Source organism: Notothenia rossii (genome assembly GCF_949606895.1).
Source record: "Notothenia rossii genome assembly, chromosome: 2".
In the NCBI taxonomy this organism is placed as follows: domain Eukaryota; kingdom Metazoa; phylum Chordata; class Actinopteri; order Perciformes; family Nototheniidae; genus Notothenia; species Notothenia rossii.
Genome location: NC_136904.1, coordinates 90,882,667 through 90,896,618, shown reverse-complemented (window position 1 = coordinate 90,896,618; position 13,952 = coordinate 90,882,667). Strand labels below are relative to the sequence as shown.

Here is a 13,952-nt window from a genome sequence, read left to right as displayed (position 1 = left end):
GTGCTTCCTCCGTTATCCGAACAGTCGGTGTGCTGCAGAAGTCTTTGTGCCCCCAAAATATAATCCTCCCATCCCCTGCTTGGCCACACTATTGTACCACGTTGAAAGCTAATGTAACTTAAACCTCCTCCCTGAACCCATCAAGCTATTAGAAATCCCTCTTCCATCCCAGTCTCAGTCATCTCTTTCTTCTGTACTCGGGCCTTTTAGTAAGACAGCGAGCTTCACTGTAACTCAACCCCCCTCGTCTCGTTCGGACATGACAGTGTTCCTCTGTGTCCGCCAGTTTTCTCCTGAGCTATTGACCGGTTTTGGTGACAAAGCTGACCGTGGTTTATTCTCTGTGTCTGCAGCTACATCAGGGGACTCTCACCTGAAACTGCTATCCGACGTGGCCCAGACAGTGAAGGGCCAGGGGACGATCGCCTGGGTCAACTGTGGGTAAGTAATGGGATTTTTAAAAACACGCTGTGGGACTTCTTCTTCCCTCCATCACGCCCATTGACTCCTTGCCTTTTTTCGACTTTACGGCCCCTCTTGTACGAGGAATTTTTTTACGGCAGTTAAAAAGGCAGAACAATTTACTACTCCAAAGAATGTCTCCACAGCCATCCATCTGCACAATTTATGGCTTCTCTTTTTTCACCGGGGTGTAAATGGCCTTGTTCCACCGGCTCCTTTGTGAGGGTGTAATTTGACAGCAGGCCACTCACTTATTGGAGAGCTTTTGAAGCCGGGGGTCTAATGGTTTTACATCTCTTTGTACCATTTAAGTTCTCCCTTTTCACTTCTCCCTTTTGTGTACATATGATCTCAACATGGTTAATGATTAATGGAGGCAATGCGGTACCCCTTTACAATAAGACTAAAAGGTTTTATAATTAGGTTATGAATTAGGTTGTAAACACTTTATTAATCATTAGGAACCATTTATAAACCAGTTCTAACATACATCAACACAGGCTCACTATTTGGCAAGATGACTAAGCCTTATGTTGGCTACTTAGCGAGAATCAACTCAGGGAACAACAGATACCAAGGACGCTGGCTGATGAAGAAGACGAAGTAAGCCAGGTAGCCAATATAAGACTTAGTCATCCTGCCAAATAGTGAGCCCACATTTAAGTCTTATATTGGCTACCTAGCTAACTTTGTCTTCTTCATCAGCCAGCATCCTTGGTATCTGTTCCTCACTGAGTTGATTCCCCCCCCCCCATCCATCTTGATGTTTATTGGCATCTCTTATGACCATTTATTTACGAGTTACTAACATGTATAACTGCCAAAAGGGAGCCTTATTGTAAAGTGTAAAACAAATCACCATTTATTAATGAGTTATTACCATTTCTAATAAGGCTTAGCAGTACAGATACATGTGGGCTCACTATTTGGCAAGATGACTAAGCCTTATATTGGCTACTTAGCGAGAATCAACTCGGTGAGCAACAGATACCAAGGATGCTGGCAGATGAAGGAGACAAAGTAAGCTAGGTAGCCAATATAAGACTTAGCAGTACAGATACATGTGGGCTCACTATTTGGCAAGCAACCGGTCACAGTTGACCTGTTTATCTCATGTCTTATAAAAGCTTATTAATGATTTATAAATTGTTCACAACCTAATTAATAAATTAATTACAAACTATTCGTAAACCCCCAGGTGAGGTCCCCCCCCCCCACTTAAATCATGTCCACATGGATAGGACACTAAACACATTTGCACACATCTTGTGTCCATATCTTTCTGTTTGGGTGTTCATGCCACAACCGTGCAGGTGCATGCATTCGCTAGTCATGGTAAGATATGTGGATGGAAAGGCGAAAGGAATGGGCTGTGATTTTAGTATTTTTTTGCAGAGGTTGAGTTCAATCATTTGTACGGCCCTTGGAGGATGTTATAAAAATGTAAATGGCCCTTGAGAGGAGAAAGGTTCCCCACCCCTGGCCTATAGGGTCATTATTTTAATACTCATAGTTATTTGATACTAGTTCAAATTCAGGGGACCAATTTGGCACAAATGGCCAAAACATTCATTGCCTTGCTTTGAGTAATATCCACATGTTTTTCTTTGTTATTGGAAACAAATGATCTCATCTCATTTGTAAATGTTTAAACACAAGGACACGTACCAAAACCCGGCATTAATAAAACAATAAATTAACTAAATGTGGCACTATAATTGTTTCCCTCATCAAAAACAAATTAAACATGATCACTGAACAAAGGAAAACATTCTCTCACTAAATTGTTTTTTTAGTATAATAGAAATTGACATTATACCAAATGATTTAATACAGAGAGATTGATAATCGTATATCTTTTTCTTATATTGTTAATGTAATAGGTGAAGGCTTTTTTACCTTATTGGACAAACAAGCTATTTAATGACATCACCTTTAGGTCTCAGTAACCATTAATACGTGACTAAGCAATTCATCTATTAACAAAAAAACGAAAACAGGTATTTAATCAATTAAAACAGTCATTTGTTGCATTTAAAGGGCCCATGTCATGGCCATATCCACTGATCATAATTCCATTGTTGAGGTCTACTAGAATAGATTTATAGTGTATAACTCACATTGGTTTCTCATACAGCATCTCTGAATTTCACTCTCTGCCTTTAACGGCTCGTTGTAGCTCCAGTAGCTCCAGCCCCCACCCGCCCTGTGAGCACAGTGTGCTCTGATTGGTCGGGACGTTGTGAATTACGCTGAGCTCCCTGGAGGTGTGGTTTCCTTGTTTAGCGATAACACAGCCAAACTCACCCTGAGCACACACAAAGTCACAGCCGAAGTAAAAACAATAAGTGTGGCTTGATATTGAGTAAGAGAAAGGTTGATAAACGCTGAGAGAATGGGTCTGCAGAGAGAATTTTGCCGCCATCCCAACTGTCTGTTATCAGCCTGCAGCCAGGGAGGAGAGATCAGCAGAGCTGCCTGCACTGAGTGTGTGTGTGAGGAAGTCAGTGGATTGGTCAATTTGGACCAATCAGCGGGGGCTTAACGTAACAGCTCCACGGATTGGTCCATTTGGTTCCGGGTACCGCATGACGTTAAGCCGTACCCGGAAGAAACATTGGACAGTGACGAATCAGTGACGAATCTCCAACGAGGCGTTTTGGGGAGGTCTTCTCTGTGTTAGAGTTTTACTCGCCACAGGGTGTACTTTGAGGGTTTGTGACTCTGGAGACCGTTTACATGCAGAAAAACCTTCATAACACACAAGGGGACGGGTAATAACCGGAAAAGCATGACATGGGCTTTTAAAGTCCTATATTTCTGGTTTAAAGTCTCTTTTTCTATTCTCCACACCCTCTTCCCGGCAGAAGGACCCATCTGTCATCCTTTACATTAGAGCACATCTATCTCCAGTGTCACAGTGGAAGTGTTTCTCCTCAGTGGATGTTTTCCCCACTAACCACAGCTCCCTCTGCTCCCCAGTGATCTGGCTTTGGCTTGTTGTTCTTTCTTTCTTTCCTGGTGTTCGGTTCCACTTACTTTTATTTAATTTTTTTCATACCTGTCAAACCATCAACTGCATGAACCAGAGAGGAAAGCATGTATCACAGAACAGGAAACTGTGAGGAAGGCTGTAACTCCCCTTTGACACAGAGCGCTCATTGCAGCATTCACAATCTCTCTCAAGCTTATCCGGGATCCAAGACGGAGAGGAAGAGAAACTAAACTCGGAAGTTCACATTCCTCTTCAAAGAAACCCCATGATTTTCTATTTTTACTTTTGAAAAAAGGTCACCTATTATGCAAGGTTTTCATGTCTCTTCTACATCAACATGTGTCCCCTCTTCTTCATGTCTCTTCTACATCAACATGTGTCCCCTCTTCTTCATGTCTCTTCTACATCAACATGTGTCCCCTCTTCTTCATGTCTCTTCTACATCAACATGTGTCCCCTCTTCTTCATGTCTCTTCTACATCAACATGTATCCCCTCTCCTTCATGTCTCTTCTACATCAACATGTGTCCCCTCTTCTACATCAACATGTGTCCCCTCTTCTTCATGTCTCTTCTACATCAACATGTGTCCCCTCTCCTTCATGTCTCTTCTACATCAACATGTGTCCCCTCTTCTTCATGTCTCTTCTACATCAACATGTGTCCCCTCTTCTTCATGTCTCTTCTACATCAAAATGTGTCCCCTCTTCTTCATGTCTCTTCTACATCAACATGTGTCCCCTCTTCTACATCAACATGTGTCCCCTCTTCTTCATGTCTCTTCTACATCAACATGTGTCCCCTCTTCTTCATGTCTCTTCTACATCAACATGTGTCCCCTCTTCTACATCAACATGTGTCCCCTCTTCTTCATGTCTCTTCTACATCAACATGTATCCCCTCTCCTTCATGTCTCTTCTACATCAACATGTGTCCCCTCTCCTTCATGTCTCTTCTACATCAACATGTGTCCCCTCTTCTACATCAACATGTTTCCCCTCTTCTACATCAACATGTTTCCCCTCTTCTTCATGTCTCTTCTACATCAACATGTGTCCCCTCTTCTTCATGTCTCTTCTACTTCAGCATGTGTCCCCTCTTCTTCATGTCTCTTCTACATCAACATGTGTCCCCTCTTCTTCATGTCTCTTCTACATCAACATGTGTCCCCTCTTCTTCATGTCTCTTCTACATCAAAATGTGTCCCCTCTTCTTCATGTCTCTTCTACATCAACATGTGTCCCCTCTTCTTCATGTCTCTTCTACATCAACATGTGTCCCCTCTTCTTCATGTCTCTTCTACATCAACATGTGTCCCCTCTTCTTCATGTCTCTTCTACATCAACATGTGTCCCCTCTTCTTCATGTCTCTTCTATATCAACATGTGTCCCCTCTTCTTCATGTCTCTTCTACATCAACATGTGTCTCCTCTTCTTCATGTCTCTTCTACATCAACATGTGTCCCCTCTTCTTCATGTCTCTTCTACATCAACATGTGTCCCCTCTTCTTCATGTCTCTTCTACATCAACATGTGTCCCCTCTTCTTCATGTCTCTTCTACATCAACATGTGTCCCCTCTTCTTCATGTCTCTTCTACATCAACATGTGTCCCCTCTTCTTCATGTCTCTTCTACATCAAAATGTGTCCCCTCTTCTTCATGTCTCTTCTACATCAACATGTGTCCCCTCTTCTTCATGTCTCTTCTACATCAACATGTGTCCCCTCTTCTTCATGTCTCTTCTACATCAACATGTGTCCCCTCTTCTTCATGTCTCTTCTACATCAACATGTATCCCCTCTCCTTCATGTCTCTTCTACATCAACATGTGTCCCCTCTTCTTCATGTCTCTTCTACATCAACATGTGTCCCCTCTTCTTCATGTCTCTTCTACATCAACATGTGTCCCCTCTTCTTCATGTCTCTTCTACATCAACATGTATCCCCTCTCCTTCATGTCTCTTCTACATCAACATGTGTCCCCTCTTCTACATCAACATGTGTCCCCTCTTCTTCATGTCTCTTCTACATCAACATGTGTCCCCTCTCCTTCATGTCTCTTCTACATCAACATGTGTCCCCTCTTCTTCATGTCTCTTCTACATCAACATGTGTCCCCTCTTCTTCATGTCTCTTCTACATCAAAATGTGTCCCCTCTTCTTCATGTCTCTTCTACATCAACATGTGTCCCCTCTTCTACATCAACATGTGTCCCCTCTTCTTCATGTCTCTTCTACATCAACATGTGTCCCCTCTTCTTCATGTCTCTTCTACATCAACATGTGTCCCCTCTTCTACATCAACATGTGTCCCCTCTTCTTCATGTCTCTTCTACATCAACATGTATCCCCTCTCCTTCATGTCTCTTCTACATCAACATGTGTCCCCTCTCCTTCATGTCTCTTCTACATCAACATGTGTCCCCTCTTCTACATCAACATGTGTCCCCTCTTCTACATCAACATGTTTCCCCTCTTCTACATGTCTCTTCTACATCAACATGTGTCCCCTCTTCTTCATGTCTCTTCTACATCAACATGTTTCCCCTCTTCTTCATGTCTCTTCTACATCAACATGTGTCCCCTCTTCTTCATGTCTCTTCTACTTCAGCATGTGTCCCCTCTTCTTCATGTCTCTTCTACATCAACATGTGTCCCCTCTTCTTCATGTCTCTTCTACATCAACATGTGTCCCCTCTTCTTCATGTCTCTTCTACATCAAAATGTGTCCCCTCTTCTTCATGTCTCTTCTACATCAACATGTGTCCCCTCTTCTTCATGTCTCTTCTACATCAACATGTGTCCCCTCTTCTTCATGTCTCTTCTACATCAACATGTGTCCCCTCTTCTTCATGTCTCTTCTACATCAACATGTGTCCCCTCTTCTTCATGTCTCTTCTATATCAACATGTGTCCCCTCTTCTTCATGTCTCTTCTACATCAACATGTGTCTCCTCTTCTTCATGTCTCTTCTACATCAACATGTGTCCCCTCTTCTTCATGTCTCTTCTACATCAACATGTGTCCCCTCTTCTTCATGTCTCTTCTACATCAAAATGTGTCCCCTCTTCTTCATGTCTCTTCTACATCAACATGTGTCCCCTCTTCTTCATGTCTCTTCTACATCAACATGTGTCCCCTCTTCTTCATGTCTCTTCTACATCAACATGTGTCCCCTCTTCTTCATGTCTCTTCTACATCAACATGTATCCCCTCTCCTTCATGTCTCTTCTACATCAACATGTGTCCCCTCTTCTACATCAACATGTGTCCCCTCTTCTTCATGTCTCTTCTACATCAACATGTGTCCCCTCTTCTTCATGTCTCTTCTACATCAACATGTGTCTCCTCTTCTTCATGTCTCTTCTTCATCAACATGTGTCCCCTCTGTGGAAAGAGACTCTGAAAGTTTCAGGAACAAAGATTCTCTCTCTTTTTGATCCATTTCTATAAAAACCTGTCTGAAAATGAGCTGATCAGATTTTGGCCACTATATGATGTCATAACAATGTTTTGGCTTGTGTAACCATTAGCCAATCAGCAACCAAGGTAACCCTTTTTTTTTATAAGTGTGTGGTTAAGTTCTAGTCACTTTTCTCAGAGCTACTGCTTGTTACAACTTTTATTTGCCGTACTCGCCTTTAACTGTTAGCTCAGGATAATCTCGCCCCCCTCCGACGTAAGCGTGACGTATGCGGTTCTTGCTTCTAGACCGACAATTTTTAGGTGCTTGAAACGAACCGGATTCTGGAGCTCAGAGGCGGCTCCGCTGCGGTATGAACAGGAAAAACCGGTGCTTTTCAGGCTCTAGCTCCGAACCGGCCCTGGAACCGCGTTGGTGTGAAAGCCCCATCAGAGGGACGTGGGGAGGGGCTCCTTAAAGTAATAGACAGAGAATCAGCACTTTGGAAACAGGGCTGAAACAGAGGGGATTATGGGATGCTGCAATGATCTGTTTGGTGTTTGGAGCCAATCAGAGACATGTTCTGTATATATCTGAGACCTGTGATATATTGATAACAAACAGTATAATAGGGGACCTTAAATGCTAAGCAGAAGATTTCTATTTGTCACCCAGCCACATTTCTGACAGGAGAGCTAGAGTTATCCCAGTTCATCACTACAGGACACACAGATCCGGAGCCAGGCTCTGTAGAGAAGGCATTGTGCTACTTGGCATGTTTCACCACCGTCTCAAATGGGCCACTTCCCAATCGAGCCTCCAGCTGTGAGCCCATGGTGGACAGAGGGAGAGTGAGAACAGTCCGCATATCACAGCGTGAGAACGGTCAGTGCTGCCAAAGGAAAGAGGGCCAGAATGACACACTTTGAACAGATGACAGGCACCTGAGTGTTGGCCAACTGGGATCCACCAGAAAGGATGAGCTCATACAGGAAGGGAAGCAGAGATGGCAAAAGTGCACACATCCTTTACTCAAGTAGAAGTACTCAAGTACAAGTACCCATAACTAACAGCTGTTTTAAAGAGTACCTGACCTCCGGGGACCCTGGTTTTTTTTCAGGACACTGTGTCTCAGGGGATCTTAATATTTAAGAACCTATTAATGTGTTATACCAGATTAACGGAAATAATCTCAGCTAACTGACGATATAAACCATTTTTACCAAAACAAAACACAAGTCTCATAAGAAGCATCCAAATGACCCCTTAGCGAAAAATGCTAACGGGCATTGGCACAGAACTCAAGATAAAAGTACCCTTATTACTTATCGTAGCTGCACATACAAGATCTCCGATTAAAACTGAGGTTCCACAGATTATTTAGGTATATACTATCATCACTGAGTGATCCGAATTTGCGACAGGGGAAGCAAAGACAGACATCACAACACGTACCTTTAAGTAGCTTCTAGGGAGATCGTCTCACCGTAGCTGTTAATCTGATCAAAAGACGTGTTCAATGGCATTAAAACGAGAAAAAACGCGGCTGAATCGGTTAATCCATAGGTTGATAAAGTTCCTGGGCAATAATTGGAATGATTTATAATCCATAATTATATTTTTATGTAAAAATCGCAGAGCAAAAGTTAGCTGCTAATGGTAGCCACCAGAGTGGCTGCTGCTTCCGGTCTTGGCTATGCGGCAGTATAATACACACACATGACCAAATAAGGACTATGTGGGAGTTCCCCTCGATTCCATTGGCTCTGAAGGTTAGAAAGAGATGTCACATGTCAAAATCCAGCAGGGGGAGCCAGAGATATGAAAAATCCACCCAAATGGCCCCAGAGGAGGTTTTTCTTTGCTAAATCTGTCTAAAAATGTCAAATATCACTTTTTTTGCATCAATCTTGATACAGGGTACTTATTATATGTTAAACGATGGATTCCTAAAGCTTTTAGTCTACTAACCCATCATCCAAGGTTAGTTTTCACTATAAGTACAAAATATCTTTTGGACGGACACTATAATTTACAGTTTTTTACCATGTTCAATCTGAATTTTCTTTAAAATAAAAAACATCTATATTGAATCTGACTTTTCTACATCCAACTGACAGGTTTATCATTACTTTGAGAAAAAAGATTATTAATTTAACCCTTTTAGAAGGGAAGATATGGTCATTTGTTCTGGGAATGTCATTTTCGAGCCTGAAACCTGAAAAACAGGCTCGGGTTAATACAGTAACAAAGTATTTGTAGTCCATTACTTCCCACCTCCGAAGGGAAGTACAGTGCTCACAGAGAACATGGTACAAAGCAGGATCTTGTCTGGATCAATGAGAGCAGCGGAGCACAAACAAGCACAGCATGGATTAGGATTTGTGTTTTGGAAGAGTTGTAATTAAATGGCATGCAGGGGCTTCATCCTCTTTGCATGATGAATCCATAATTAATCCGTCACAAAAAGGGTCTCTGTTGCACAACCTGATTGCCAAGGTTTTGGAAATGCCGTTGCACATTTCACCAGTAGCGTAACTCTTTAGTATCAAACTGATTGATAGATGGATAGATGGATGGATAGATGGATGGATAGATAGATAGACGGATATATGGATAGATAGATGATTGGATGGATGGATAGATAGATGGATGGATGGATGGATGGATAGATAGATAGATAGATAGTAGGGGTGTAACGGTTCACAAACATTTCGGCTCGGTACGTACCTCGGTTTTTAGGTCACGGTTCGGTACGTTTTCGGTACAGCAGAAAAAATTATCACAAAACATAAAATATATATATATATATTTTTTTATTATTATTAAACTGTGAATAATTTATTCACTCAAATAAATACAAAATATAATAAAATAGACATTAACGTGGAGCATTTCGATTAACTGAAATAATCTGAGTATTTGAACTGTACTGTAGTAGTACCTAAGCAGCCAGTTTCACATTATGACTTGTTTGTCATTTTTTTTTTCATGTTTTTTCAAAGAAAGATGAACTTGTCCACATTGCTTGCCGACAGGGCAGATCTGCTGGCACTAACAATGTCTCCTGCTGTGGAGAACACCCTCTCTCTAGGGACAGAGGTAGCAGATACAGCCAGGTAGCGCTTTGCTAACATGGCAACATACGGATATTTGGCGTTTGTAATAGCTTTGGCTCGGTCTGAACTTGTTGCGAGTGGTGGAGGCTTAAATGCTAGCGGGAGTTGGGTTTGCACTTCAGTCTTTTCTCTTTTGGTACCGGTGATATTCACGTTCGGTTGATGCCTTTTTCAAATGAGTGTGCAAGTTTGATGTTGCCAGCCGCGTAACCAATTTTAGTTGAACAATGCCGACAAACAGCTTTGGTTCGGTCCACCTGTCTTTGTCCGTCATCCTTGTACGTAACTACGAAACCAAAATGTTCCCAAACCGGAGACTTCAATGATGCTGGAGGATTTTCGAGCTCAACTTTATCTGCGATCGCCATTTAGACAGTTCCTCAAATTACTGACTACATTTGAACTCATCCCTGTGACCAGCTCTCATAGTATGCCTCTCGTCCAATGAAATGACTTGCTCGCTCTATGTTGAACCCAACGTGAGCAAATCACTCTGAATGCTGTGACGCAGCACCTGAGATTACTTCCAAGAAGTTGTTCACGTTCTCAATTGTTTACGTTTCACGTTATATTCGGTACGGGTACGTGTACCCATGGGCGTAATTTCCACTGGGGACAGGGGGGACATGTCCCCCCCACTTTTCAAATCCCGTTTGTGTCCCCCCCACTTTTCAAATGTGTTTATTATTATTTTTTACTTAAGGGGTCATCTTCACGGAGGACCGTCTGTGTGTGCATGGCACGAGCGCATTTTGTGTCAGACAGAGAGAGACAGACAGAGAGAGACAGACAGAGTTACGGGGGTTGTTTTTAGCATCTGGTGCTAGCTCGGAGCTAACAGAGATTAGAAGCTGGAGGATGTGAGGTCATCACAAATAAAACAGGCTCACATGGATAGGATACTAGATACATTTGCGCACTCATTACACTACACATTTGTCTTGGATTAGTTATTTGTAGAAAGGCAGGAAATGGAATTCATTGCGGAGGACCCTCTGTTTTGTGTCCCCCCCACTTCTCAAACCAAAGTTACACCCTTGCGTGTACCGTTACACCCCTAATAGATGGATAGACGGATAGATGGATGGACGGATAGATAGATAGCTAGATAGATAGATACTTTATTGAACCTCATTTTGGGAATTGTTTGCGTTGGACAGCGGGTTAGACGCCATATTTACGAACAGGATTCAAATATTTATAGTGAATATATGCATTTTTTCAATTGGAACCAGCAAAGACCTCCAAAAAATGATCGTTCCAACAAATTCTCAACCAAATATTTGGAGCAGTGCACTTCCCCAATGATGCTGCACACACCCAAGGCCTATTGGAACTAAAGGAGTAAGATACAAACTGATTTTTTCCTTTATTTAAATCCTCAGGGTTGGCGAGAACAGTCTCTCTCTTTTTCTTCTCTTTCACTTTTGTGATGAGTAATTGTTCTTTACCAATATGTCTCCTGGAGCATTATGACTTATTCCAACAACACATGATTGGACCGTTGTTTTCTTGGCATCTGCTGCACTGTTACAGTCTCTATATCCTCATCTGTTTGTCAGCACCTTATTACTTCTCGCCCGCCTTCTCCTCCTGCTCAGCCTCCACTTCTACCAGAACAGTTGTATACTTCCTGCTCTGACGCATAGACTGAGGTTACCCTAGAGATGAATGCACAGCGGTGCTTATCCTCTGACGGACTGGTCTCTGATGAACTGCCATTAATTGCCTTTGTGTGCTGAACACTAGTGAGTCATTCTCACTTCTTTGGTCTTCCATTTGTTCTGAGATTTAGGCGTACTGCTGTGTCATTGGTTGATCCAGAGAAAGGGCAGATCACAATGGCATGCAACTTTGTTTTTCTGTGAGTCAGTCTGAAAGTGTGAGTAAGAGACTGAAAGCCCATATCCATTGTTGTACTCGTCAGAGCCAGGAAATGTAACCTGGCCTTTGCACATTCCTGCAAATCGTGCCTTCTGACAATACATGATGGTATTTCATGCCAGCTCATTCCAGCTCAACACAATAGTAAGACATTTTATCTCCATTATCTAATCGGACTGAGCGTCGCTAAATAACCTTTTTTTTTTTTTAGGATAAACACATCGCGAAAGTACGGAAGAGGGCCGCGTGTGAAAAAGGATTTGAATTCTGACCAATAGTGATTTTTAATCTGTTAAAAAAGTCAAGTCTTCAATTCTGAGATTTTCCGACGTTTTTTTTTCCTCAGAAATTTGATTTTTATCTCAGAAACCTAACCTTTTTTTTTTTTTTTTTTTGGTCACAACCCAAAACGATTTTTCTCATCTGGCCCTGATACTCTCCCCTACGGAAGCCTGCCAAATTGCACTAAGATATTTTTTTCAACGATCGGCGATCTCAATTTGGGATCCTTAGTTCATTTACTCTGTCAAATTTCCCCCACAGTCAAACTTTAAAGTGATTGAAATCAGCAGTTTCACTTATTGACTTCACAGCATGCGTCTGTGATCAACCAGAGAGATCTGACCGTGTTTCATTCACAATATATCCAGTTGGGACTGATGACAAGTCAACTTCAATGGGTCCCTTGTTTAATCCAGGGCTTATTATCCCAGTTGTGTCCTCTCAGCCTCTGTCACTTGTGGCCATTTCTCAATGATATTTGATATACGTTATTAATCCCCGTGGGGAAATTGTTTCTCCGCATTTGACCCATCCTAGTGTTAGGAGCAGTGTGCTGCCATTTTTGAACGGAGCCCGGTGGGCAGTGTAGGGAACGGTGCCTTGCTCAGGGACACCTCGGTAGCACTTGGTCTTGCCGGGACTTGAACTGGTGACCTTCCAGTTGCCAAGCCAAGTCCGACTTCGCCACCACCGCCCTGAGTGGCAGACTGGTTTTAAATCAGATGACTGAGCGTCCTCTACAGATCGTGTCAAGGTCACATCTGGTCCTGCCGGTGCCATCTGCCTTCATGAGTCAGCAGAATATGGCTTTAAGCACACAGTCATTACCTGAAGGGCTGTCTGTCAACACGTGCACACCGCTCCTCGTATCACGCCGAAATACACAGGACGTATATCTGCGTCTCTGTGGGTCTTGGAGCCGTAATTGAATTCCAGCTTCTCTTTGAATTTATTAGCATCCGGCCTTCTCTCCGGCTCAGACCTCCCTCCATGTCTTTCTCTCTCGAAATGAAAGCACATATACCTTGCTCTTTTATATCAGACGAGTACTTCAAGCTGCTGATATTACCTCTCTGGAGCGAATGTTAAGTGTGTGTAGGTGGTATTTCCTTTTCAACTAGGCTCTGGTTTTTCAATTACAGAAATAAGCCTATTTTCCTTATGCTTACAAGTGGTACATTATAGGTTGTAATCAGCATAATAATCCCATTTCAAATGTATGTGTACCGGGGCAGCTAATAAATAGAGCCTGGTTTATATAGCACTTCACACAAATGTGATTCGATTGGTCTTTGAGATGTAAATGCATTTATGTCTTCACGCAGCTTCCACTTTTCCTAATTCACTTTGGTGAAGCGTTATTGGAAAGACTTTGTAAAACAAAAATTGTGCCGACAAAGCATATTTTTAAACAGAATTAGGTATGTAATATAGAAAATGAATATACATAATAGTAGCAGTACAAAGCATATAACAAGCGGAACAGAAGGGACATTATGCGTGTTGTATAAAGAAAGAAACATGAACAAATGCTGAGATTGTTGATGCTTTTTATGCAGATAAATTAGTTTATTTTCACCAGGGAGCGTTTAAATAAGCTAAGTAAAGGAAAGACTGCTACAAAAATGTATCAGTTGACAACCTGCTCCAGTAGCTAATTGGGGATGACTAATCAAAATGGGTTTTATAGATGTATTGTATCCAGGCGGTGAACAAAAATGAAAGTCAAAAGTCAAAGTAAATGTTATTGTCAATCTCAAAATATGTTTGTACGCACAGACAGATCAACATACCCACAGTCCCGAGG

General features: G+C 42.1%; 2 protein-coding genes across 4 annotated transcripts in view; one reads left to right on the top strand and one right to left on the bottom strand.

The window, feature by feature from the left end:
* The window catches only part of LOC307029753 (adenylate cyclase type 5-like), a gene marked incomplete at its 3' end in the record, with an annotated part of 223,850 nt that overhangs the window by 118,845 nt on the left and 91,053 nt on the right, over nucleotides 1-13,952 (bottom strand). The gene's annotated exons all lie outside the window — the stretch shown is intronic.
* pdia5 (protein disulfide isomerase family A, member 5) overlaps nucleotides 1-13,952 on the top strand; it is a 95,189-nt gene that overhangs the window by 16,799 nt on the left and 64,438 nt on the right. For all 3 annotated transcript variants that reach the window (XR_013805575.1, XM_079666472.1, XM_079666471.1), the window contains exon 3: nucleotides 354-441. Coding sequence is in view for 2 of the 3 variants with exons in the window: in XM_079666472.1 (XP_079522598.1) it covers nucleotides 354-441 (88 nt within the window). In the remaining variant the exon portion in view is untranslated. The remainder of the gene's footprint in view (nucleotides 1-353; nucleotides 442-13,952) is intronic.